The sequence below is a fragment of the Siphateles boraxobius genome, unplaced genomic scaffold (assembly GCF_051911475.1).
Source record: "Siphateles boraxobius isolate OS27281-9 unplaced genomic scaffold, OSU_SipBor_1 12, whole genome shotgun sequence".
Classification (NCBI taxonomy): Eukaryota; Metazoa; Chordata; class Actinopteri; order Cypriniformes; family Leuciscidae; genus Siphateles; species Siphateles boraxobius.
In genome coordinates, this window is record NW_027508722.1 from 24,308,461 (window position 1) to 24,336,390 (window position 27,930).

Here is a 27,930-nt window from a genome sequence, read left to right on the forward strand (position 1 = left end):
TTTATATGGCTCTTTTACCTCCCTGGCTTTATTGATATAATATTGTTTGAATAATAATAATAATACGTTATATATATATATATATATATATATATATATATATATATATATATATATATATATATATATATATATAATAGAATCCTAGTCTGGGTGCAGGAGGGCTCTATTTATTTATTTGATAATTTTTTTATTAATTTTTTTTCAAAGCGTCACAATATTTTTTGTTGCAAAACAATATATATATATATATATATATATATTTTTTTTTTTATTAAAAAAATAAAAAATATATTCTTGAAAGATTCGTGGTTTTGTAAAGTGGCAGTCAGCGCTAATGAGGTGTGGGAACGGTTTGTCATCGCCTCTGTTTGTGAGGGAAGGAAATGACCGCAACACCCGCCGTTTGTTGTGAAGCGGCGGGCTAGTGTGTATAAATCTACCGATGGCTGCAAACACTTGTTCGTGGGTAAGATAGATTTTTATTTTATGAAATGTAAACAGAAAATAATATCATCCTTGCGTGGTACAAATATAAACTATTTACGAGTGCCGTGTTTTGCTTAGGGGTGCAATGCTAACTTCAGTTAGCAAATAAGCTAGCAACAGAAGATACAATCACAATCCTACAGATTCGCTGTTTGTGATCTCTATAATTGATTAACAATAAATTATAAATAAAGCACACACACACATTTTACTGTGTACATTGTCCTGTTGTACCAGAAAACATTTTACTGAACGTAAACAAAAGACTGTCTTTATAATTCATTGGTCTATGTTGCATACTAGTGAGCTGTCTAGGTAGGCGACTCACTGGGTTTTGATACACAACCAGAAATAATGTTGTCCTGTTATAGTTTTCCTTATCGGACTGATAATTTATATATATATATATATAATTGCTTGAATAAAGACTGTTAAGAATTAGTTGGAAGACATCATTTTGGATCTTTTTCTTATCCTGTGATTTTAGACACAGAGATCGATTGAACATGGGGTGGAAACGCAAGTCGTCATCTCCAGAACTACAACCGAATCCTGCCAAAGCACCTAAGAGGGAATCTATCAGCAGATCTCCTTTCTCTCTCAAACTTTCTCCTAGTTCCTGGAGAAGGAAGGTCTCCACCCCCTCTAAGACTAAGTCAATACAGACTCCAGTTCAATCCAATTCCCAGGAGCAGAACTCCAGCCCAGGTAATGCAGAAATGAGCAGTATTCCTTGAGGGAAGTTAATAGCAGAACTTGATATATATATATTTTTTTCTGTGTGTGGGCAGACCATGGTGAGGATGATGCTGACAGTCTCCATGACTCCACTCCAGTTTCATCCCCCCTGCAGTCAGAGGTGGATGCAGAGCTGGGTCTTGTCATCACTGTGGGTGAGTCAGCACATTTGGCCTTATTAACTACACTCGACTTTGTAATGTTACTTGTCAAGTCAAACATCACTATTGTATTTAGGAGTTTTCCAAAATCTGAATGAAGTCTCATTGCTTGCCAATCCTTAGATGAGGACAAGTGTGAAGGAGAGGAGTGGCTGAAGAAACGAAATAGATTGAATGTAAAGAAGAGTGGAATGACTTGGGTGGAAGGAGATTTCCCTGAGATGAATGGAGAGATGGATAAGTCTTCAGAAGAGCTTGAGGAAGAGGATGAGAGTGAGGAAGAGTTGAGGAAGCTGGACAGAGATTTAACGCTCAAATCTAAAAAACTCAAGCTCTCCTCTGTCAATGTTCGTAACATCATTCATGTGAGTCTGACTTAAACAAGATGCAAGTCCCTTTAAGATTCTGTGCTTACGTGTACGTGAAATTTTTAACAAATGCTGTCACATTACTAAATAGGACTGGGACGATACACCTATCTCCCAATTCGATACTATTACAATACTTGGGTGCCGATACGATATGTATTGAAATTTTTCTTTTAAGTATTGCGATTCGATATGGCAAAATATTTATATATTTTTTTAACAAAAGATAAATCGTACACTTATACAGACTGTACATGATGTATAAGATGAGTCATATTTACAAAAACAATTCATCACATCTTCCTGACTTTTATTTCAGAAGTATCATACAGTGCTACATTCTCTTGAATAAATTATTCAATGACAAATATTTTTTTAACAGTCACTTGTCGCCACTTAGTGGCGAAACAATGTAATCGATAAATGTGTTCATTTAAGCGCCAATTTTCTATCAAAAGCTGATACTCTATTTTAATAGCTATTGTGGACATTAGTGTTTATATTTTAACTTTAATCTTTTATCCAAGTACTTCTATGATAATGTGAACTATTGTATCACAAAAAGAATGATACTATGAGTTTGAAAAGACTGCTGTTTCATGAATAGACATACATAATGGAAGATCGCATGGGTGTTTGAATGGTGATCACAGTCTTTTAAGGATGAATTGTGCAGCTCTATTGTCTTATCTCTATCTCAGCATATGAGTAGCGTGAGGGCTTTTTAGTGCATTCAGTCTCGCATCTCTTTCACGCGTCTACTAAGGACATAACGACACTTAACACTCATAGTGGATAATGCCAACCTCATCTATAAGCAAGGACAAAAATAAAGCAATTTAAGTTGAATTAATATCGATTCTGTAATAAAAAAAAACGATTTTAAAATCGCGAAAGCTATGTGAATCGATTTTTTTCTCCCAGCCCTATTACTAAATCACTAAGATCTGAGCTTATCCTCTGAATCTTCAAGAAATTAACATTGTAAGGAAAACACTACCATCAAATCGGTTGTAATTTGAAAATCAAAAACAAACTATTTAACAACATATTTTTTTGTGTGTTTGACTGCAGGAGGTGGTAACCAATGAGCATGTTGTGGCCATGATGAAAGCTGCTATAAGAGACACACAAGATATGCCCATGTTTGTAAGTTCCTCCTTTATTTAACTCTTAGGTTGCGTTTACACTTGGCATTAACATGCGACCTGTATCCGGATGTTGTCCACATACACATTGAAAAGGCATGTGTAAACTCGCTTCTGATCGGAATGTTATCCTGAGATCGGATCTCAGTGTTATGTATACGCAATCCAGCCATCGTGTCTGCATTCACAGGTGGACGTCACACAAAACCCGCCCACTGTCATTATTCCCCCTCCTCTCTCCAGGAATTGCTGCACTTAGCTGTGTGATTTTGTGATACAGTCGAGTGCCAAGTACATCGCAAATATACGGAAATGTTTGCTTTCGCACCCTAAAGTTGCAGAACCATTCATTTTCTGTAAAGAACACGCATTTCCCAACCACAGCTGGCAACGTTCTCGGATAAATTTTTCTGTACCGTTTCCATTACAGCATCTATCCACATTATTAGCACTTGCAGCCTCTTCATCCTCCTCATTTTGCGAGATTTGTAAAATGTCCCCCGACTGAAAACTGTTTTAAAAGAAAACCCACCACTTCAGGTCGACTTTGCACCGGACCCATCCTTTTTTCGTGAGAATGCGAGATCCGATCTCTTATCCAGCTACAGAAGCCACTTGATGTAGACACGTGTAAACGCGCCGTGTCCTGATTGGCTTATGATCCGATCTGCTTGATCGGATCACGGTGATCGCATGTTAATGGCAAGTGTAAACGCAGCCTTACAGTGGAAGTCTATTTGAACATGATCATTTCAGTTGAGTATATTTATTTTCTGTTTAATGTAGGAGCCTAAAATGACCCGTTCTAAGCTCAAAGAAGTTGTTGAGAAAGGGGTGGTGAGTGTTGTTGTTTTTTTAAAAAGAATTTTAGCTCTTTTATGTGAGTTAAAATAATTGCTGAATTTTTATATATTTTTTTATATTTTAGGGGATGTGCAACTGGAACATCTCTCCAATAAAAAGGCCATGTGAGATTAAGGTATCAAAAATGGTTGTGATGTATTACCTGTGAGAGTTCGTATTGTTTTTTGTTTGATGTTCCTTGCTTTTTGGACTCTTTTCTTAGCCACCCCAGTTTGTGGACATTCCCCTGCAAGAGGAGGAGGACTCCTCTGATGAAGAGTATTGTCCTGATGAAGATGAGGAAGATGAAACAGCTGAGGAGGTGCATATACCACACTCACATAATACTTTAATTTAAATTATTCAAATAATTAATATTCAAATACTATGGTAGAAAATGTTGGGGTTTTGACCAAAAAGATTTATATTTCAAATAAATTCAAATATTTCAAATAAACTGTTACATTTTTTTTAAACGACCATATGAGAGAGGGAGAGAGAGAGAGATATTTATGAGTAAACAACTGAACTTGATACTTTTTGATATTTATTTCAGTAGCAATATATAGTGTCACACAAGATAAATGATATTAGCTTACAGAAGAACAAGGCTATCTGGACCAATAATCTAGTGAGATGTCAGCAATCACATAAAAGAATAGGAAGTGTGCCTTTTTAGAAGAATCTTCACTAGAAGAAAAGTGCAGAATTCCACTCCAAATGCAAATTATTGGACTTTACCTGTTTCTTGGAGCATAATTTCTATAAAAGTCAAAATAATGGAAGATTGAATTTAAATTTGAAAATTGCTACTGAAACAAATATTAGTAAGTATCAAGTTGAGAAATTTGCTCATAGAGCTCCCTCTCTCTCTGTCCCTCTCTCCTATATATATATACACTCACCTAAAGGATTATTAGGAACACCTGTTCAATTTCTCATTAATGCAATTATCTAATCAACCAATCACATGGCAGTTGCTCCAATGCATTTAGGGGTGTGGTCCTGGTCAAGACAATCTCCTGAACTCCAAACTGAATGTCAGAATGGGAAAGAAAGGTGATTTAAGCAATTTTGAGCATGACATGGTTGTTGGTGCCAGACGGGCCGGTCTGAGTATTTCACAATCTGCTCAGTTACTGGGATTGTCACGCACAACCATTTCTAGGGTTTACAAAGAATGGTGTGAAAAGGGAAAAACATCCAGTATGCGGCAGTCCTGTGGGCGAAAAATGCCTTGTTGATGCTAGAGGTCAGAGGAGAATGGGCCGACTGATTCAAGCTGATACAATAGCAACTTTGACTGAAATAACCACTCGTTACAACCGAGGTATGCAGCAAAGCATTTGTGAAGCCACAACACGCACAACCTTGAGGCGGATGGGCTACAAGAGCAGAAGACCCCACCGGGTACCAGTCATCTCCACTACAAATAGGAAAAAGAGGCTACAATTTGCAAGAGCTCACCAAAATTGGACAGTTGAAGACTGGAAAAATGTTGCCTGGTCTGATGAGTCTCGATTTCTGTTGAGACATTCAGATGGTAGAGTCAGAATTTGGCGTAAACAGAATGAGAACATGGATCCATCATGCCTTGTTATCACTGTGCAGGCTGGTGGTGGTGGTGTAATGGTGTGGGGGATGTTTTCTTGGCACACTTTAGGCCCCTTAGTGCCAATTGGGCATCGTTTAAATGCCACGGCCTACCTGAGCATTGTTTCTGACCATGTCCATCCCTTTATGGCCACCATGTACCCATCTTCTGATTGCTACTTCCAGCAGGATAATGCACCATGTCACAAAGCTCGAATCATTTCAAATTGTTTTCTTGAACAGTTTGATTGTTTGAGTTCACTGTACTAAAATGGCCCCCACAGTCACCAGATCTCAACCCAATAGAGCATCTTTGGGATGTGGTGGAACGGGAGCTTCGTGCCCTGGATGTGCATCCCACAAATCTCCATCAACTGCAAGATACTATCCTATCAATATGGGCCAACATTTCTAAAGAATGTTTTCAGCACCTTGTTGAATCAATGCCACGTAGAATTAAGGCAGTTCTGAAGGCGAAAGGGGGTCAAACACAGTATTAGTATGATGTTCCTAATAATCCTTTAGCTGAGTGTATATATATATATGTGTGTGTGTGTAGGAGAGAAAGAAAGTAGTCCTAGAAAGTTCCGATTCCAATTTTGCACTTAGGTTAAGTTCTCAACTTTGAATGGAAATGTATCTACTGAGTGACTGTTTTGTAAAGTTAATAATAAAATGAACAACAAAGTAACCCGTAACAGAAAAAGGGGCAGGTCTATTATTTTGCATTTACACTCCAAGACTTAATGCACAGATCAATTGACATAGTATCAAATTGTTTTGTTCCATCTATTGCTATATATATGGTTATCACTGTCAATCAGATTCAGTTGAGCATTTAAATGCTTTTGCAATATTTTAATTTTCTCTTAGACGTTTTTGGAGAGTGATGTGGATAGCACCTCCTCCTCACCACGTGGCAGCAGACGTTCTTCCTCTCATACGCCCTCCCATTTTGATGATGCCAGCAACAGCCCTAGACTGGTACTTTATACAGTATTATAATCACATACACATATTTCATTCTTTCTGCAATTTTTTTAAGGTTTTAAGTCTCTTTGTCCTCCTCAATCTCTATCACAGAAGCCCAGGCTCTCCAGACACTTGAGAGTTGAGGCAGTGCCTATGGGTCCCCCTGCCCCACCTCCTCAATCCTGTGGCCCCTCACGATCCCTCAGGGCCCCTGACCCCTTCATTGAGAAACTCCATGCTGTGGATAAAGAACTTGAACTCAGTCCTCTCTGCATGGAGCCTTACCAGGTACTGCATCACATACACACAAAAATCTCTTTGCCTACTATATATGGTTCTCTTTAAATTCAGTGTGTCTGTCTGTCTGCTGAAGGCTCTGAGCAATGGCAGTGGAGGGGAGCCGAATCGCAGTCTGGTAGCCTGCCGTACTCGGTCAAAACGTCCGCTGAGGGATGTCCCTCTGGATCAGCTTGAGGCAGAGCTCCGTGCACCAGACATCACACCAGATATGTACGATAATGTCTCCACACCAGAGGACCGTGAATGGACCCAATGGCTGCAGGGACTCATGACCTCTCACTTGGACAATGAAGGTCAGTGTGTAATGTAGAGCTGTGTGGCAGTTTTTTGTCACCACCGCGTAGAGGTGGGCGATATATCGTTTAGACGATAATATCCAAATTGTTGTCTGGACGATATGCAAAATTGGGATATCGAATATTTCATAATTTGTACAATCCGACCCCCCAAACATGAAAAGAGCTGAAGGAAGTTAAAGAGAAAACAAATAACGAACACTATAACCTTCTAAACAATTATATGTAGCGAGTTTAATACTGTAGGGGTTTGTTTGACTGTATTTTATTTTTTGTACAAAATCACGATCGTTCCTCAATTGCACGAGAGTAAGCTGCTAAAGTTACTAATTTGCAATATACAACTACGAAGTTCTTACCTGTGTGTTATGACGTTTAGGTTGAAGCAACAATCCAAAATCGTAAAGAGAAGGCAAAATATGCGTTGTTTGTGGAAAAATGATCTTAAGTTAAAAAGTTTTTCTTAAATGTCTCTGGCGTCCTCGAGTGGCGAGCTTCGTAATTGCATCATTAGAAAATTACGTTGTATGAGTCCAAAAGATGGAATACATTTTCCAAAGAGATCGGTTTCGTACGCATTACAAACCGAACCATTCCGGTGGTTGGACCATTTTTCATGCCGACCAAAATCCGCGCTGGAGCGAACACCACAATGTTGCGCAACATCAACTGGCAAATGTAATGAAAGCGGAACGAAACTCATTATTTTGTGCTTTATGGACAATTTATCATTTCCGACAAATATCAGTGCAGCGCGATCCGATCTTGAAGCAACACCGTTACTACATAAGAGATCCAGTAAACAAAGCATTTGAATTCGCCACTTAAGTAATAACATCGCTACTAGATCTAGTGAGAAGCATTACAATTTCTCCATTATTAACTGATCAAGCACGCTGATGTGGAAACCAGGAGAAACATTGTTACATGAATGAACTAGTTATAGGTTTTAAGTCCACAGATCATTCACCATGGATTTAATGTAGTAACACTAACTTGTAACCATGGAAGTTTGGCAGAAATATTAAAATGCTTTCAAGTACGTCACACATCTTTTTCCAGCACTTCAAAACTCAAATGTTATATGTTATTTAAATTTTATTTTTAATGTGATCACCAAAACATTATTTGTTCATCCTTCAAAGATTACCCCCATTTATAAAACTAAAAGTTTCAAGATGTAGGAAAACTCACAATTATTTAAAAATAATTTTTCTATTAATAAGTAGGAAATTTCTATGGCATTTCTTTATTTTTGCTGTATCGAAAACGTACCAACCGTGACACCACTGTATCGTATCAAAACAAACCATGAATTTTGTGAACCTTTACACCCCTATTAAAAATATCAAAGAACAATAAAGACTTTGAATAATAAATGACTATTGAATAATATTTTATTATTTTAAAAAGTTTAGGAGTCTTTAAATCAATAATGTCTCATATCTTTATGTACTAGTAATTCTATACAATAATAGGTCAAATGCAGCAAGTCAAAAGACCAACTGGACCTTCTTTACCAGTTTGCACACATTTCTTTGAAGGATTGCAAAAACATCGTCTGAATATCGATATCGAGATATTGAAAAAAAATATCGAGATATTCATTTTTGTCAATATCTCCCACCCCTGCCACCGCGGTGGTAATGGACCAACTACCTGTGGTGATTGGGAGGTGTTGTGGATTTTTTTTTTTATATTTAAAAAATATATATTTTATAAATTTTTATAAAATATAGGTATAGGGATCTCCCAGTCACGTGACCCCTAGCCACGTGTCAGACATTTTGACGGAATACATCCGTCAGCTACTCAGTGGCAATGGATCTATTATTAGTGGTGGGCCACCCCTAATAATAGATCCATTGCCGTGGGTAATATATATTATTAGTATATTATTATAATAATAATATAATTACATAAAAATTATTGACATTGGGTTACAGTGTGTTAGGTAAATGCATTTACCAGTAATGACTCTGAACCTAACTGAGCAGTTCCACGGCTCTCTTCTCTACTCTTTACTACTACTTTAATACCGTTTCTAGCTAATGTTGGTAGTTTTTTTTTCACTGCTACAAAAAAAAACGTAGAAAAATGTAGTCAACCCATACACAAAAAAAAAAAGCACAATAGTTCTATCATACATTTGATTAACAAATGATTTTCTGTAAAAAAAAAATATATATATATATATATATATATATATATCGTAAAATTGGCAGCCTGATGTGTCCGGCTAAGACAAGCTTATGTTATGCTGAATGCTTGGTAGTGCACACAAACATTGCGGATTTCTATGGCAACAGTGGATTTATAACATTTGATCCCGAACTAAGAGAAATCATTTATTAGCCTTCGAGGGGATAACTTGCCTGATCCAAAATTAAGACTGCAAAGCCGCCTGTGTTGAGTTGGAAGCCAAACCCTGCCATCAGCGTTTTACCTTTTTTTTTGCCGCCAACCACTTGTTTCTCCTATTAAAGGATATTTCTCCTATTATTTATTCTCCTATAAATATTTCGCGACGAGCTGTATTATCACCGGCATTTTCGATTCCATCAAGGTGGCTGCTCCAAATGGCGTGACGTCACGCAGGACGTCCCTATATATATATATATATATATATATATATATATACATATATATATACACCTCAATTAAATACACAAAAATAAACTAGCTCAAACATCAAACATCCTTTTCGTAACATACATGCGTGTTTATTTGAGCACTTCCGTCAATGAAACAACACACTAAAGCCTGTAAAGCAAAACAAGAAACAAGAGGGCTCTGCCCTGAGGAAGACCATGTGTTGGTCGAAACATGTTGGCACTTGTACTTTTATTATGATTTAAGCCATATTTAATAAAGGCTTTTTAACTTTAACCTTCTCCTCATTGTTAACATGACTGAGTGCCTGGGACCTGTTTCTTGTTTCGTTGGATCTTTTCCCTACCCCAAGAGCACCTATCACGGACTTTATATACTTCACCTGAGCGCCTGGTTGAACCTCTTACAAAGCCTGTAAAGCATTGAAATGAATATTAGTAAATAATGATAACGTAAATAATATAATAAAGTTAAATATTTACAAAACATTCGTTTAATATTTCCACACAAAGATGCGTGATGTGGCCTACGCTTACCGCTCTGACTACTGCTATTCTGTGGCCTTTTCACGGGCAGGAAAGAGAACATCTCTTTTCACTCATTCTCTTCATGTTTTCTACTTTTAAAAGGTCTGAAGAGCTGTTGATATTATTTGGGGCTGTTTTTGACTTCTTTCATTTGTTTTCTGGCCTTGGCTGAACCAGTGAACCCGCAAATGTAATCATGTTTTTTAAACAAATCACTGTCATGCCCGTTGCACTCAGACAGATGCTGTCAAAGCACTTTTCTTAAATGTCTAAATGGCTTTCTCTATGTGTGAGACTAGTTTAATGTGTGAGCGCATCAGCGATGAAGTACCTACTTCTGTTTTTTTCCACTCATTTTTTTCTTCCCCTGACCTTTTCCCAAAGTGCTTTTCGGCATCACTGCTCTATGTGTGTGTTCTCACACGTGAAAAATACAGTTCTTCTGATGATTCTCTCTCTGTATTTTAGAAGAGGCTGATGAAGATGACGACCCTGAATATAACTTTTTAGATGATCTAGATGAGCCAGATTTGGAGGATTATCGAAATGATCGTGCTGTTCGAATCACAAGTGGGTTTTTATACAAGTTTTAGATTGAATAAACCCCTCAGTTTAAAGTGTTTGCTTTTAGTAATTTTTTTTCTCACTCTCTTGCAGAGAAGGAAGTCAATGAGCTCATGGAAGAGCTGTTTGAGACGGTAAAAGGACTTAACACTAACAGGAATAAACTAAAGCCAGTCATTCCTCACTCATTTTCTCTACTCTTCTCCAGTTCCATGATGAGTTGGCAGCCACTGAACAAGATGAGGAAGGTCATGATGAAGATCGTGATGAGGAGGCCAATGACACTCCACAATTTAATGTTCCTCAAGCCATTAGGTAACACACACACTCACACACACACCACCTAGTCCAAGGCTCAACAATAAGGATTTTTTTTTCTGCCTTCCCGGTCATATCAATAGATTTCTGTGACCTTTACACAATTCAACTGGCCCAAATAAACAATTTTATATTTACAAGTTATATATATATATATATATAAATATATATGTCCTTTTTGCGATAAAAAAAACTAAATGAATTCGCTTTCTAACATAAAATAAAAATATATTTCTAACAGTACAAAGCAAGGAGACGTCCCTCAAGATGCGTCCTCCCTATGGGACAGAGCAGCAGAGGAGTGCTGTATCTGTTTGGGTAGGGAGGTAGAGTAATACTCTAATGTGTCCGATTGTTTCGCTGTTGACCCGGGACAAAGTATGGACACTGAGGAGCTACATGTACACATTCAGTATAGACTGAACACATGCACACAAATCGCATCCCCCACTGCTGAGTGCTGTACAGGTGCAGGTCTATACGTCACTGCGAACGTGCTGAAAAGATTTCACTGTATGCCTGTGCTACGTGCAGAATCCAGGCACAGAGGCTTTAAATAGAGCTCATCTACTGGAACAGATAACCGCTACATGCACGTTCGCGCACACACAAACAAACCTCTGACACCTACTCAAAGGGCTTCTCTTAAAACATATGGCCCTTTTTCTGATGTATAACAGTCATCAGCAGTCCCTGTCTGAGGCCCTTATTTAAAACCCGTCACATCAGGCTTGTCACCTCTTTGTTCTTTAAGGATACGTGTAATTAACTTTGTTACGGAAATAGTACAGTGTCAATCAGCACAAAACTGGACATGTCACACAGTGTTATAGCTTGTTATTTGCATAGTGAAGGGGTCATTACAGCTTGCACTGTGTGAATGTGACTTCTGTGCGTCACTGTGTTCTGGGTACAGACAGAGATGTGGCTGATGGGCTTTTTTAAATGTTAACGAGGTACATTGACGTCTGTGCTGTCTCTTCCACACCGTGAATGTGTGCGTGTGCTTGTTTGTGTGTGTAAATGCCAAGGACTTGTGCCTGTAATGCTCATTTACTAGGGTACAGAGAGTATAAGAGACTACAAAATAATGAGTCATAATTCTATTGCCTATTGATAATTCTGGTATTATTATACCATTAATATGTATGCAACTGTCAAAATGTATCATTTTCATTTAGGTCTAACTCCATTTGATGTGGAATGCCCATTTTTCTAGATTCTGTACATTCCTAGTAGATAAAATCAACTCCCACACACACATTTTCAGTTTCTCTTAGAAAAACATTACAATATGGAATTAAAATGGTTTGCTATTTATTTATTATTTAACTCTGGATGACTAAGCTGTTAATTTCCATCTTATGGCAGATAAATATAGATAAATAAATAGTTTATATTAAAATTCTATTCTGTTTTTTCTAAATTGCATTACATGCTAAAAGTGAATGTAGGGATCACAACAAGATAATGCATGGAAAATGGCTATTCATTTTGAAATTTGATAAGTTAGTATTCAATGACTACAAAAATGTTTTTAAAATGAATACATTGAGGAAATTAGCATATACAATTCAATATCCAATATTGCCTGATATGGTAAATAAAAAAAAACTTTAATAATAAATAAGGTACTGATATGTCATTCATAGTTGAGAATATTATTACAGAACAATTCAAATTATGTCTCATCAAGATGTCATATTTGCTTTGCAATTATTAGTGCTTCTAGTACACATTTTAAAACATCCCTAGCTCTCTTCAGATTCAGTATGTTTCAGTTTGTCTGTCATCAGGTTTGAGGAGCCACTGGCTCACATGTTGACAGCATGCAGGCGGACCGTTAGAGAGCAGCTGGATGCTTTGCAGCAGCGACGGGAGAGCCAGGTTCGGACCACCCAGCATGCACCTGGGTCTGGCATGGTTCTTTTGCAGCCCAGCTGTTCTCTGGTGGTCACGTCTCCTCAGAGAATACAGCTGCAGCAGCAAATACAGCAAGTAAGAGACTGTTTTAAACACCACCATTCACACTGAACACACTTAATTTACCCATAAAGGGTTACCTGGTCACAAGGATCTAATCTTTTACCACAGAGCTGTTGATCCTTGTTTGTTGAATGTGATTCATGTAAAACACTGCAAAACATCTTTTCAAAGTTCTTGTTTTATGCTGATATGATTTAAATTAGATTTAAGATTTACCTCAGTTTTTTCTTGCAGCATGTCCAGTTACTTACACAGGTCAATATGCTGTGCACCCCAGTGGAGGCGCTACAGAGTGAAGCTCAAACCACCAAACATTTTCTGGTAAGAAAATTGGGGATTAAACACATAAGTTTCTTTAAGGCTTTAAGAAAAGACTGATGGTTTAAAAGTGACCAATGTAAAGGAAAAGTGCTCTGCATGGTTGAAAAGCCTGTTGCTTGTCCTGTGTGATAAACCTACATTGTTTAATTAATTAATTTTTCAATCTAAAAATCAAGAAATAATTCTCTGCTGCTTTTGTTGTTTGACAAATATCTTTTTGTAACTAGTAAAATTACAAGAAAACCAGTATTATTACAAGTACAAATGCATTTTCTTCTTCTCCCCCCTTTCCCGATTGCTTCCCTTTGTGTATTAAAATGTCGTTTTCCCCCTCCTTTATCCCTAAATGACATTTTACCCTTATCTTGTTTAAAAAATATTACTTCCGCACTTACTTAGGCATTAAGATTTCCTCCAGACTGTCAGAGTTGGTAACACTCAACTTCACACCATTGCTAAAAAAAATAGAAGACGACTTGCTCAGATGGCTCAATCTCCCAATCTCCATAATCGGCAGGATAGCAGCAATAAAAATGACGATTTTACCGAAAATTAATTACCTATTCTCAATGATTCCAACCCACCCCACACTCACCTGGTTTAAATCACTAGACTCCATTATAACTCGCTTCTACTGGAAAAATAAAACGCCAAGGATAAAACTCACTACACTTCAAAAAAGTAAGGTTCAAGGAGGACTAGAAGCACCAAATTTCCAATATTACTCAATGGCTAACCAACTGCAATACATATACAAATGGATTCGCCCCACCCAATCTGATATTGTATGGCTAGATATAGAACAATCATTATGCAAAGAATTAAATATAGCTGACATACCATTCCTCACCAAATCAATTAAACAACACACATGTTTTAAGGCAGTAACTATAGCCACCACTCTGACAGCCTGGTGGAAATTTCACCAAATCACTAATTCTACATTAGCTCCATCTAACCTCACCCCACTGTGGAACAACCGTGACTTTATAAGCAATAAAAAAACATTGAACTTTCACACATGGGCGGAAAAGGGTATCACCCACATTAAGCATATTTTCAAATCTAACACATTTAGACCATTTCCGGAACTGGCCCAGGAGTATGGCATCGGGAACAACGAATTTTTAAAATACCTACAACTCAAATCTTCTGTTCTGACAAAAATAAACATCAGAGACACAAATTTAGAACTTCCACCGGCAATATCAGACTTGGTCAACATTTCCTCTCCAAAGAAACTTCTCTCTAAAATATACAAAATGATCTCAAATCAACTTCAGACCATATACTTACCAACAATAAAATGGGAAAACGATCTATCAATAGCCCCTGATGCCAACTTCTGGACCCAAATCTGTAAAAACATCTATCACATGTCCAAAAATTCGAATCTTCAGTTAATACAATACAAAATACTTCACAGAACGCATTACACGGGCAATAGATTAGCTAAAATGGGATTCACATCAGAAATTTGCACACATTGCAATCAAAATTCTACAGATACATACATTCATGCAACCTGGCACTGCACTCCAATCAAACACTTTTGGGAAGAGGTCACACAGGCACTATCAACTATAGTTGGCTGCCACATCCCAATGTCGCCTTCCCTTTGCTTGCTGGGGGACCTCACAATAATAACTGATAAAACCATAAACTCTAAAATACTCCTCACAGCTCTAGCCATCGCCAAGAAAACTATCCTCATGAACTGGAAAACCAGAAATAAATTACACATTAACATCTGGAAAAATCTTATAACAGACTTCATGGCAATGGAACTCGCATCTCCCCTTCATAATAACACATCTGAAACTGATCCCTGCCGTCCAACACTTTCTGACCTCTTACAGCTATGAATCCTTTCTCTGTTTTCAACTCTGACTTCTCTCACCTTCTTACTCAACCCACGAATATTCATATTAGTTGTTTAAACTTGTTTCTGTCATCATTGTTATTGCTATCTTTACTGTTACTGTTATGATTACTAATTTCACTTTTTTTTTTTTTTTTTTTTTTTTTCATTGTTGTAACTACTGTTGTTGCTGTCTTTTGCTCTTACCGTTATGATCACCACTGCCATCATCATTGTCATTTATTATTATTATTAATATTATTATTATTATTATCATCATCAATATTGCCATTGTCAATGCTGTTTTAGAATTAGATATCATTGTCATCACTAGTGCAATAACTTCCCCCTTATCTCTTCATGGGTTTTTAATGCACCACAACATAGAATAAAAAAAAAATAAAAAAAATAAAATAAAAAAATAAAAAAGGATTAAGGATATATGGAAAAACCTCACAAACACCAAGGCAGGCTAGACAGGCGAGAAGTGGTTTCAACGGGACAGCATCTCTGTCCCAATTTGAGACACTCTCGCACTGTACTCCCTATTTTAATGCACCTTAGACATTGCACATAACACACATAACACAAAAAAAAAAAAAAATTAAAAATTAAAAAAAAAATAGGAAAAGATATGGACTGATGAGATGAGGGGGAAGGTTATATTATATTATCTTATATTATATTATCTTATTATGTCGTATTTTATGCAGGATTGACAATGGCAATTATTACATAGGAGGAAGGATGGAAGTAAAAAATCTACCAACACAATATTGGCAATATGGTGGTAGTGGGAAGTGGGATGGTGATGGTAATAACAATGGTAATACATAATAAACGGTTACTTTGTTTACGCATACACACACATACACATAACCACACTCACACCCGCACACATACACACTTAAACACTTAAATCACTCTTGTCACTGCTGGAAGTATGGATTTACAAGATTGCTCACTACTGCACTATGTTGGTTTGTTTGTATGTATGCCTGATTGTTAAATAAAAAAAAAAAAAAATAAAAAAAAAAAAAAATATATATTACTTCCAAGATTTTTAGTTTTACAGACAGTGTGATAACAAAGAGGAGATTTAACACTCAGAAGCCACAGATCTAGGGAAAACACCAACAAACAAACAAAATTACACACAGCTTTATGCCACAATGTTGTTCAGAATGTTACATTTTATTTTTATATATCTCAAAATCAAAAAAGAAATGAGTCAGAAAATTTTAGTACTTTTTCAAACAATAAAAAAGTTAATTATAGTGACATTACAATGATACTACAAACTGTTTCCTGTCCTGTGTTGATAGGGGGAGTTGCTGTCATTTGCGGAGCGAGCTGAAGAGGGGAGGTCAGCAGTTAATTCGGGTTTTAGAAGCATGTTTAGGGTGTGTAACTTGCAGTCCTCCCTCAAGCTGCTGGAGGAGTTAAAACAATGTCCATCTCCTCTGTATCTTCCTCCCAAACCCATTCGCCGTCACTCAGGTCAGGCATCTCATAATGAATTCATATGATCCAATAAATCAAGTGAAGAGCGCACGCATGGATGTGTGTGTATATATCTGATGGCAGTATGTTTTTTGTGTTTCTGTAGTTTGTTCATACCCATTGCTCCCAGCTGGTCTTGCATGGTTGTTCGCCACGCGTTCTGTGTTTCTGTACCCAGAGCTTCTACCACAGTGCAGTCTGGATCCAGTCCTGCATCGCACACGCAGCAAATATTACATCAAAGGAGAAGACGGGTAAAAATGGCTCTGACTGTCTACTCATCTAGTTTCAGTCATGGGATTGAATGTTTTAATGTTTTATAGAAATGTTTTTTATTCAGCCATTAACAGTCTGTGAATGTAGTGGGGCATTTACATGCATATGTCACCATTGCCATGGAAAAATTAAGCAATTACTAAAGAACTACTTTTAAATAGTTAATTTAGATCTATATTTTGCTGTATTGTAGTGCTATAAATCCATATTTAAGGAAATTGCATTGCTTCTATATAGTCATATAAGTACTTTTAACTTTTAAACATTTGAGAATTAAAATGAAACCCTCATTAATGTGGGAAAGAAATATACGTTCTCTGAATTTCACAGGGTATCTACACTAAAACCTCCTAACGTCTGTATCTAAGGTGGAAATAAGTACCTTCTTTGAGAAGTTACTGTTCACCTTTTGACTGCAAATGTCAAATTCATAATTCAATTGGTCCGGGAAGGAAGAGATGTCAATATGGGCTTTTTGCAGTTTAATGTATCAAAACAAGCACCTCATTCAGTCCGCACAACTGACACCACCTAGCAAACACTTGAAGAAGCAGTGAGCCATACCTTCACCCAGTTTACCCACTTCCTCTCTCTCTTCCCCTGCTCTCACCTCTCTATAGACTGATAGTATTGGGGTTAAAGCACTTTGCTCAAACAGAGTTCCCATACCACCTGATGAGCCGCTACCTGATCCGGCCCAAGCCTCAAGAGCAGCTGCGTGCACGTGTGAAGGAAATGGCGTCCGCCAAAGCCCCACACAACATAATCAAGGTGATTTGTCAATCATCTATTGGTTCATCTGCCCATCTTCACATACACTGTTATTTGTGGTGGTGCACATTTGCTCCCCAGTTTCCTCAATTAATTTCTACACTTTCTGAACCCGAAAATTGAAATCGTAATTTTCTGTTATGTTTAATGTGGGTTACAGTTTATTATGACAATCTAATGTTGTATGTCTTAGTTTTACTGCCAGAATAGTGTGGTTCCTCCTTTGCCGGTGATGTGCAGACCCGTGGTACCTGGAGAGGAGCGCCCTCCTGTGGAGAGAGAGCAGGACATCATGCCCATCTGGCTGAAGGTATTACAACCCCCTAGAACCTGTGGTTCTCAACTTCTACGCAGCCTCCCCCAACCCCTTTGCCAAAGAAAATAAAATAAGGCCCCCCTTTTTAAACTGATATGTACCTGGGACTTCTTTTGGGATAAAAACAAACTAAACAATTGTACATTTTTAGTGTATTTTTTTAGCATTAAAATAGTTAATATAATTAAATGTAAATAATTAAGACTTGTAAGGAGCCACCTGGAAGTTTACCTTAGTTGAGAACAACTACCCCTAGACTTTTTCACTAAAACCTATTGAAGATAAATTCTACATCAAAAAAAAAATCAATCTGATATCAAGTTCAATCCTAATGGTTTCAAATTTGCCTTTACAGAAAAGCTTGCCATACATCCATAGGGAAGTTTGTCAGAGCAGTTTACAGGTGACCTCCACCACCAAATCTCTTACCCTGTCCTTCCCAAAAGGAACACGCTACCCACAATTCCTCCCTAAAGGTGTTTCTCTTCGTCTACATCCAAGTGTAAGTCGTCCTTCACAGCCCAAATCTCAGCGTCCGCACAGTTTCGCCCACCCTACTTTCACACCGTTGGCGAAAGCTCCTCCGTGTCCCACAGGTGCAGGAAATGTATTATCCAATGTCTCCACACCACTTCCAGCACATGGTGTAATATTATTGGCCCAAACACCTAGCACTCCTATAAATGGGGTGTTCCCATTGGTTCAGCCCTTTTTGACTCCTGCGCATGGGACCGTTCCCCTTAGCGCTTCTTATCCTATTAATTTCCAGTATGTTACTCCAGAATTGGGGACTGGTAATCTGGCACACCCTTCTGCCAACTTGCCCCCCACTGTAGTTCAGATACCCCCAAGTAACATGCCTCTACTTAGTAATGGGACAGTCAGGACGTGTGGCATGCAGCAGATGTCCGATAAGCACAAGAAACGGACCATGCTTAGAAAACTAGCTCCTTTGAAACCAGCTCCCCAACTATTTCCCCTGTCCTCTAGGAGAATGGGAAACATTAGCAACCCTGCTGTTGTAATGGACCAGCCAATATCCTTAAATGTTACACAGAATTTTCCATTAGATAACGTCGCCAATGAAAATGCTCCTCACCTGACTGCCACCACACAGAGATTGGTCACATCTCCCTCTCAGGATCTTGTCATACAGTTAGACCCTGGTACACAGGCAGTGGAAAATGCCTCAAGTCCCTATTTTGGAAAGGCGACACAGAGGTCAGAATGTGACTTTTTGCAAACCATGAAGGACATCACTCCTTCACACTATAGTGTTCAAAATGGTCAAATGACTGTTTTTTCTCCTCCGACATCAGCAGCAGTAGACAGTTCTCAGTTTGTACTGGTTCAGACCATTTCACCTACTGGAGTTCCTCAGTTCCTACTTTTGCCCCAAGACTCATTCTTTCTGAACCAACCTGCTCCACTTCATGTTGAAGGTGCACCAGGGAGTTTATCCCAGCAGACTGCCTGTTCTGACATTCCTGCTGGCTCCATAGTACTAAAAAACAAAGAGAGGACTGAGGTGCCTTTAGACATCATAACACCATCCACTGAAGATAAAGAAAGAAAGGAAGAGGGTGAGGAAATGACTGGAGACAGATGGGAAGAGGAAATGGCTGGTGCTCTGTTTGGTAGTCCACTCCTGGCACTCTCAGAGTCCTCTTGCAGCCCCGACTCCAGTTTGACCAGCAGGGATGCAAGCACGGACAGTGATGCTGAAGCCTCCGTGAGGGTGAAGACGGATACTGGAGAGTGTCCTCCTGTCCGGTCGGGCTCTGGCAGTCAGGAAACACTCGGAGTGCACAAACACAGCACTGGAGATGGGAAGGAGCAACAGTCCGGTGGGGGAGAGAAACAGAGCAGTGGGAATGAGGATGTTGGACGGGCTGAGGAGAGGGAGAGTGGGGGAGATGGAGAGCGTGATGAAGATGAAGAAGGAGAGAAGAACGGTGATGGAGAAGATGGCAGAAAAGGAGATGGGGGTGGAAGTGGTGATAAAGGAGGAGAAGAGAAGGATGGAGATGGAGAAAAAGATGGAGATGGTGAGCGGGATGAGGAAGAGGAGGATTTTGATGACCTCACACAGGATGAAGATGAGGAGGAAGTGATGTCTTCGGCATCAGAGGAATCTGTGCTATCTGTTCCAGAACTTCAGGTTTGGAAAATGTCAACAACAAAAAAAATTGTAAATTAATCTGTTTATGATATTTAAAATATTAGGGACACGCCGACCAGTTTTTCTAGTATTTTTTCATGTTATGGCATAGGTTTTCGATTTTAATGTTAAAAGATATAGCAGATAATGACATTTGATATTATTGTCTAAATAAATTAACAAAAAAACACTAAAACTAAAGTCAATCATTTTAAATGGTACAAGGGAATTTATGCATCACAGCATTATGAAAAAAATGTATTCTATTTTTGAGATTTGCAAGATTACATCAAACAGTGTTATTAAATTTCTGTTTTTTGAGATTAAGCTTTAGATGATGGCAAAGATAATTGAAATGGAAAAATAGATTAAATGAGCATGCACAATTATATTATTATACAGCTGATACCAATAAAAAAATAAAAAATCTAATATCAACTGGTACCCGATATGTGTATCTATTTTAACAAAACTAGTTTCATTAAATTGTTCCTGCTGTGTTCCCTCGGTAGGAGACAATGGAAAAGTTGACCTGGTTGGCATCAGAGAGGAGACTGTGCAGAGAGGGAGACTCTGAGGAGGACAATTCACCCACGTCCCCAACATCCCCAACCTCCCCAAACTCCCCAAACTCTCAAAACTCCCCTGCTTCCCAGAATTCGCAGGAGGACAACTCCGAGGATGAGGAAGATGGGGCAATAAAGGGTGATGAGATGGAAGCAGGGGAGGGAGAAGGCGAAAAGCTTCCTGAAGGAGATGCTCCACTTGGCGACGACCCCCCACTGATCACCGGGAGAGGAGGCGGCCGTGGAAGAGGTCAGTACAATTGTTAACACCTGATTATGTTGTTTTGAGTGATGTCAAGTTAAAAAGAGTCTACCATCCTGGTTGGTTTTCCAATATGAAATGTTTCAGTGGATATAGTTTTTATTTTATTTTTACAGGCCGCGGTCGCCCACCCCCTCGTAGTCTGAAGCGTTGTCGACGTCAGGAACGAGGCAGTAAAGATGCCTCAAAGCTGCTGCTACTGTATGATGACCACATTTTGGACAACGATCCATTGAGAGAGAGCAAAGACATGGCTTTTGCCCAGGCTTATCTCAACAGGGTCAGACACTTGTATCTTTGACACACTAGTATCTCCTTTACACCAATGATTAGAGAAACACTAATTTCTCTCTCTGTCATCTTTTTTCCATTTTTTGTGCTGTTATAGGTGCGTGAGGTCTTGCAAGACATCCCAGGTAAGGTGGAGGAGTTTTTAGGACTGCTTTATGAGTTTGACCAGTCAGGAGAGAGCCGCAGTGTTGTCGAGCTGTTCTCCCAGCTGAAACTTCTCCTCAAAGATTGGCCTGAGCTCCTCAAGGACTTTGCAGCTTTCCTTTTACCCGAACAAGCGCTGGAGTGTGGACTGGTACTTACAATCATCTTATAGACAAAAAAAGATTTTTTTCCAGGCAAATAACTATTCATTTGATTAATGTACGTGCTAAAAAAGAGAACAACTTTATTTGTATCTCCCAACCTCTCTCTCCCATCCCCAGTTTGAGGAGCAGCAGGCCTTTGAGAGGAGTCGTCGGTTCCTGCGTCAGTTGGAGATCAGCTTTGGGGAGAATCCTTCTCATTACCAGAAGATAGTGAGAGCTCTGCAGAGTGGAAGTCCTCTCAGTCCTGCTGGCGTTGAAGAGGTATGGATGGATGGATTGATGAATAAATTGAAAGGTTTTCTGCAGTCAGTAAGAATTTTTTTTCTCTTGCAGCAAGGATAAATTAAAATGATCAAAAGTGACCGTAAAACATTTGTAGCGTTATTTATATTTCAAGTAAATGCTTTTTTTTTTTTTTACTTTGTATTTGTCAAAGAACCCTGGAAAAAAAATCCTTGAGATATTTCTTTCAGAAACAAAAAAATTCCTAACAACCCCAAACTTTATGCAGTGGTGAATACAGCTGTTTGTGAATGTAAAATAGCTGCATATTATTAAAGATCAATGCATGACAAATATTGTCTCCTAAAATAAAATATCGAGACTGAAATTGCTGATGACGCGTTTCAGCAGTTCAGTCTCACTTCCTGTTTCATACATACCTACCTACTTAACAATGTAACAAATTTGCATAATACCAGCTTATGGTTTGCATTGGCTACAACTCAGTTGTAGCTGAGTGCGGTGAGGAAATTATAAAGAAAAGAAAGGCTAAGTGATAGTGTACAGTCAGCAGTTTGTTGTGCAAAAGAGACCTCTTTAGGGTTATACGAGACCCTACTGCGAAATGATCCTGCTTATGCGGCTACTTACCACATAAGTAAATAAATGAACATCATTCACATTTAAATTACATTTTATTACCTCAAGATGACTATCAGTACCCCTTGAGCTGTCTGTAATCAGTTGTAGTGGTTATATATAATTTCGTTAACGAAAACTATGACGAAAAATGTTCGTCGACGACCTTTTTTCCCCTGACTAAGACAAGACGACGAGAGACGACACCCACGTCATTAAAGATAACTGTGACTATCAACACATCCAATATCGTTGACGAAAATAGACGAGACTGATCGGTTAAAACAAAAACAAGACTTTACCAAAACCACTTGTTTTGTCGAATAAAGGAGAAGACAACACATTACAAACTGTGTTTGCGAGCGTTCATGCTTACGGTTGCCTTTTTTCAATAATTTAATACCCAGTTAAAAATTTATGTTTAAATAACACGTTTTCTAACCGGTCTTTTCAATGGTATCTGGCAACCATGCGCGCGCGCTCTCTCTACATGCTGAGGAAGCGCGGATGATCTGAAAAAACAGAGTTCAGAGATCTTCATTTGAGATTTTCTACTTAAATTAAAGTGTCATTCAGTCTGTCTTTTTTCTGTCACTAGCCGCTTGCGCTGTTTGTGAGACTAAATCTGCGGTCAAAATTCAGGCTGATATCCAGCAGTGTTTTTAATTTTGATCATATTAGCCCTATACGAGCAAGAATGCAATGTTTCCCGAATATCCACACGATTTCAAATGTGACATTGATTTTATACAACAGTTCAACAAACAAAAGGGTAACATTAAGTGATGTGGGCCTACTACATTTAAAACTGTATTGTCAGTAGGCTATTGCTCTATTTTGCAACAAACGCCACAGCAGAACTGCAGCACACAGCAGTGATTCGTGAACGAATCTGTGGCTTTGAACGAATCGTGAGATTCAATGATCCGTTCAAAAGTACAGCAACTTGCTTCGTTACTGAATGAATGAATGGCTCGATGACACACTCATAAACTATAGACAGACTTACCGCCACCTAGTGGCCATTTTAATTTAATATTTAAAAGTATAACTTCGTTTTTACCATCATTTCATATTTATTGAACATTGTTTTATTTTAATCATTATTTATTTTATAAAGGTATTTATAAAGGTAAAAAATAAACTGGAAAAATCGATTAAAGAGGGCAAATATTGTCCCTTAATGGAAAAGGTGTGACTGCTGTCTAAGTGGAAGAGGGGTAACGGCATTCTAAATAATTGAAGAACCACTGAACTAAGGAAAATGGATAGAGAATTGCACAAGTGCTACTGCTAGAGTGCAATGTCAATACAGCCTGTTACCTTGATTCAAATTTCTCATAAGCTTAATGAACTGGCCTAGAGAGAAAAATTTTTATGACATTTTTTGTCTAAAGACTAGGCTACATATGCCAAAATTCGGTAACTGCAATTTGACTAAAAGTAATGACAAAGTTGACAAAAAATGCATGACTTTTCGTCAACTAAAACTAGACTAAAACTATGAAAGACAAAATGACTAAAATGTGACTAAGACCAATAAGCATTTTCGTCTGAAGATGAAAACTAAGACTAAATCAAAAATTGCTGCCAAAATTAACACTGTCGTGAAATAACAGAATTGAACATTGAACAGAGCATTGTTCTGCATTAAGTATAGACAAGTTTGTGTAAGGACTGACAGTGACAGGTAAACATAAAGCAGATGAATCTACTTCAAACATTATACCTGCCATAATACAGTGTCTACACCAGACGAGAAGTGCAATGTGATGCAATAAAAGCATGTAGAGTCCATAATAATCAGGGATGCTCTTTAAGGATGCAGTGCAACAAATTTTAGACAGTAGAATAATGTCCCGTTCTAACTTACTGCTTTTACGTGTCCAGTGTAGACAGCCTCACCAACCTGTAGCAGTGCGTGTAGACACATTGTTTTAAAGACAAGAAAATATGGCGAGGCGTATCTCGCCCTCGGATTCATCAGTACACAATTGTGGGTAATGAAGAGAGACATCAGTGTGTTGTGTGCCTCAAAATATTAGGTTCTGACAGCATGAAGCTGAACAAGACTCCACTAAGAGACTTGGGTAACACTTTATTTCGATAGTCCACTTTAGATATTCAACTAACTATAAGTAACTTTGCAGCTACATGTCAACTAACTGTCATTAGAGTATTAGTAGACTGTCTGCTTAATATCTGCTAACTGTTTATTTTGTTGGTCCCCCAACAGATATTCTACTGACTATAAGTAACTTAGCAGCTACAAGTCAACTTGTTCTCCTAACCCAAACCCTAACCTAACAGTCTACTGACAGTCTACTACAGCCTACTAATACTCTAATGACAGTTAGTTGACATGTAGTTGAAAAGTTACTTATAGTTAGGAGAATGTCTAAAGTGACTATCGAAATAAAGTGTAACGGTGACATAATCTCACAAACACAAGGAGAAGCCAGATGAAGTTGATTGGTTGTAGTACAGTATTAATTACAATTGTATTTCAAATAAATCCTATAGGATTTTTCAAGTAAGGTCATGTCTAAGAGTATCTTTATGTGGGTGCATGTAGGTAGGGTGGGCTTGAAAATGTTTCTTTACAGAAGGGGGGCCTGGCAGAAAAAGTTTGGGAACCACTGACTGTTTATTGTCCGACTTGTCATCTAAAATCCCTTTATTTCTGCTTTTGTAACTCAGCTCAAAGCACAGATGGTCACCCTTCTTAAGGGCCACACACACCTACAGGGAGAATTCTGGATGTTTTTTGATGAGATGCGTCCACCTCCAGCACGTCCTGGCCAGTTTGAAGAGGCAGTTTGGCCAGAGGACATGGGCACTGGGACAGAAGGAGAGGCAGGGATGAGTGTGGACTCTAGAGGAGGTGTATGGGGAGGGTTTGAGGAGGTAACTCTCCCTGATCTAGAGGAGGATGAAGAGACGCACAAGGTTCGACAGATCAGCAGCAGGAGCAAGAGGAGGAAAGAAATGCACACGCATGGCAACTACAAGGTGTCTTCATGTTGTACATCCCAATGAATGCAGTTGTTTTTCCCATTCTTGTTTAGTTGTTAATCTTGTGCTTTTGTTCAGGACTGTGATTGGCCTGAGAAAGATTGCTCCTGTCCCTGTCATGACTCAAGCCATGATGCCAAACATCGCAGACATAAGAGAAAGGGATGCTTGCGTTGTCATAGCAACAAGGTGCTCACTTTATTTGTGTGTTTGCTATAACATATCTTAAAATATGTGTAATTGCCACCCTTATTATAAAGGAGACTATGTTTTCTGCATATTTTATTTTCTCGCATTGTATTATACAACTACGGTTGTTTTTTTGGTCAACAGGCCACTAATGGCTCAAAGGTGCTGAAAAGTCGTGATTCTATATTTCCGTCTGCTGATGCTCAATCTGAAAGGGGAGGGGAAGAAAAGGAAGAGGAAAAAAGACAAGGGGAGGATGGAGAGGCAGAGAAAGAGGTTAAAGATGAGACTGGCAGTGGAGAAAACAGTCCACATCATGGTAAAATCTTTTCAAATGCTTGTTTTTTAAATATTTTACGCAAGTTTTTAATGACTAAAATCAGCATCTTCATGTATTCCTACAGAGCCTCTAAAGATACTTTTTACTACATTTACTTGAATTATTACTTATAATTTACACTACTGTTCAAAATTTTGGGGTCAGTAAAAAAAATGTATGATTTTATAAAGCAAGGATACATTAAATTGATCACAAGTTACATTAAAGACAATTGTGCTACAAAATAATTTCTATTTTAAATAAATATTTCCAATCATCAAAGATTCAAGGTTTCCACAAAAATAAGCAGCACAACTGTTGATAAGAAATTATTCTTGAGCACCAAATCATATTAGAATGATTTCTGAAGGAGTAATGATGCTGAAAATTCCGCTTTGCCAACACATATTTTTTTTAAATGCAGGAATGTTCATTCACATATTAGTTGGTGTTGGTATTGTTACAACTCTAAAATATGTAATTTGAATTACTAATTTGTACTGACAGTTCAACTGAAACTACAAACAGCTCAAAAACATTCTGTACCTTCTCCTGCAGAAGGTGATGGGCCTGTGTGGGAGGGAGGAGAGAGACCCCCTTCCCCCATCCCAGAGGAGCAAACAATACATAACGAAGAAGGCAACGAGAAAAACGAAGAGGATAAGCGTAAGCATCACACTTCTCCACAGAAGCACAGTAGGGATGAAGATGAGGAATTAGGAGAGAGAGATGACACTCAGCAGAGCACACTGAGCCCGGCCTTAGACACACCTGTGTGTGCCAAAAACATCTCCCTCACTCCCAGTGGAGAGAGGGTCATTCTCTGGACCAGGTGAGCACAGCCACAAATCATGGTCTGTTTTTGAGTATCGTTTAATGGTGCTTGTGTTTTACATGGCCCTCTTATCATGTGGTTCATAGAGAGGCTGATCGAGTGATCCTTACTGCATGTCAGCAGCAAGGAGCCAATCAGAATACCTTTCAGTCTGTGGCAGAGCAGCTTGGAAACAAAACTGCCAGTGAGGTACCAGGATTATAAAGTTACAGATCTATTTCCACTGCTCTGAATTTTGATCCTTGAAAAGCAATTTTAGCATTCCTTTCTGTGCCTTTTTCAACATCAATGTCTCTGCAGGTTTCAAGGAGATTTCGGGACCTGATGCGTCTCTTCCATACGTCAGCTTGTCAGGCCAGCTCAGAGGATGAGGCTGCTGAACAGCAGTCTGCCACTGATGAGGAACAGGACTGAGACTTTCCTTCATCCATGTGAACTGTTGTCTTTGTGCAATAAAACACTGATGTAGTTCTTCTAGTTAGAGCCTAGTCATGCACAGGAAACCCATGTTGTGCACTAACACCAGCCAAAAATGTATTTTAAGCATGGTGACAAAGGGTCTGAAGGTCTCTCTGTAACATATGAAGTATAAATCCATTAAATATGAAGATGTTACAAGACACATGCTAAAGACAAAGCCAACTCAACATTATTATTGAAGAATTGTAGCACAAAAACAGCTCAGGTTCTGATATGGCCTGATTATTGTATTACCATCGGTGGGCCTTCCTGGGCACAAAATGAAACGTTTGATTAGTCAAAAGAAAACAATTTTTCATTGTAAAGCACTAACCAGCAGATTCTCACCAACATTGTTTTTGACAGATGGACTATATTCTGTGAATATATGAACAAATTGGGGGGGGGGGGGGGCATGTACAGTATTTTTACATAAGGGTGGTTTTGTTCTTTTTATTTTGCGTCAGATGTTTTGAGAAAGATGCACAAAGTGGTTGAAATCTGGGAGACAAATAATAAAATTACTATTTATACCAAGCTTTGTATGAGACAGAATTATTACTAGTGTGTGTTCGTGTGTGTGTGTGTGTGTGTGTATACAATGCAAGAGTCGAGCTCTCTGTAAAGTACGCCAGCACACCCCAAGGACTTTCAATGAATTTAAAGGACAATTCGGGGGCAAAACAGTCTCGGCGTGTCT

The 27,930-nt window shown here is 38.4% G+C and overlaps 1 protein-coding gene across 2 annotated transcripts; it reads left to right on the top strand.

Moving 5' to 3' along the window:
* The first annotated feature begins 363 nt into the window (after positions 1-363).
* Positions 364-27,767, top strand: gon4lb (gon-4 like b). Of its 2 annotated transcripts, none has more exons than XM_077214484.1 (31): positions 364-469; positions 977-1,197; positions 1,281-1,382; positions 1,512-1,753; positions 2,831-2,905; positions 3,691-3,741; positions 3,833-3,883; positions 3,971-4,069; positions 6,214-6,324; positions 6,424-6,600; positions 6,686-6,905; positions 10,517-10,618; positions 10,706-10,746; positions 10,821-10,927; positions 12,727-12,928; positions 13,151-13,237; positions 16,424-16,598; positions 16,708-16,855; positions 17,498-17,648; positions 17,842-17,958; positions 18,320-20,125; positions 20,638-20,941; positions 21,070-21,233; positions 21,342-21,539; positions 21,670-21,813; positions 25,114-25,425; positions 25,507-25,617; positions 25,762-25,936; positions 26,444-26,768; positions 26,858-26,960; positions 27,072-27,767. In XM_077214484.1, exons 2-31 carry the CDS (start codon positions 996-998, stop codon positions 27,183-27,185), a joined length of 6,216 nt encoding a protein of 2,071 aa, XP_077070599.1. In that variant the 5' UTR covers positions 364-469; positions 977-995; the 3' UTR covers positions 27,186-27,767. The 2 variants fall into 2 exon arrangements, with proteins under 2 accessions (XP_077070599.1, XP_077070608.1); XM_077214493.1 differs by having other exon boundaries at positions 26,495-26,768.
* The last annotated feature ends 163 nt before the right edge of the window (positions 27,768-27,930 follow it).

Coding starts and splice junctions, on each gene's coding strand:
- gon4lb (XM_077214484.1), top strand. CDS start 996: ATGGGGTGGAAACGCAAGTCGTCATCTCCAGAACTACAACCGAATCCT. Junction 3,742..3,832: donor AAGTTGTTGAGAAAGGGGTG/GTGAGTGTTGTT, acceptor TTTATATTTTAG/GGGATGTGCAACTGGAACAT. Junction 20,942..21,069: donor AGGAGGCGGCCGTGGAAGAG/GTCAGTACAATT, acceptor TTATTTTTACAG/GCCGCGGTCGCCCACCCCCT.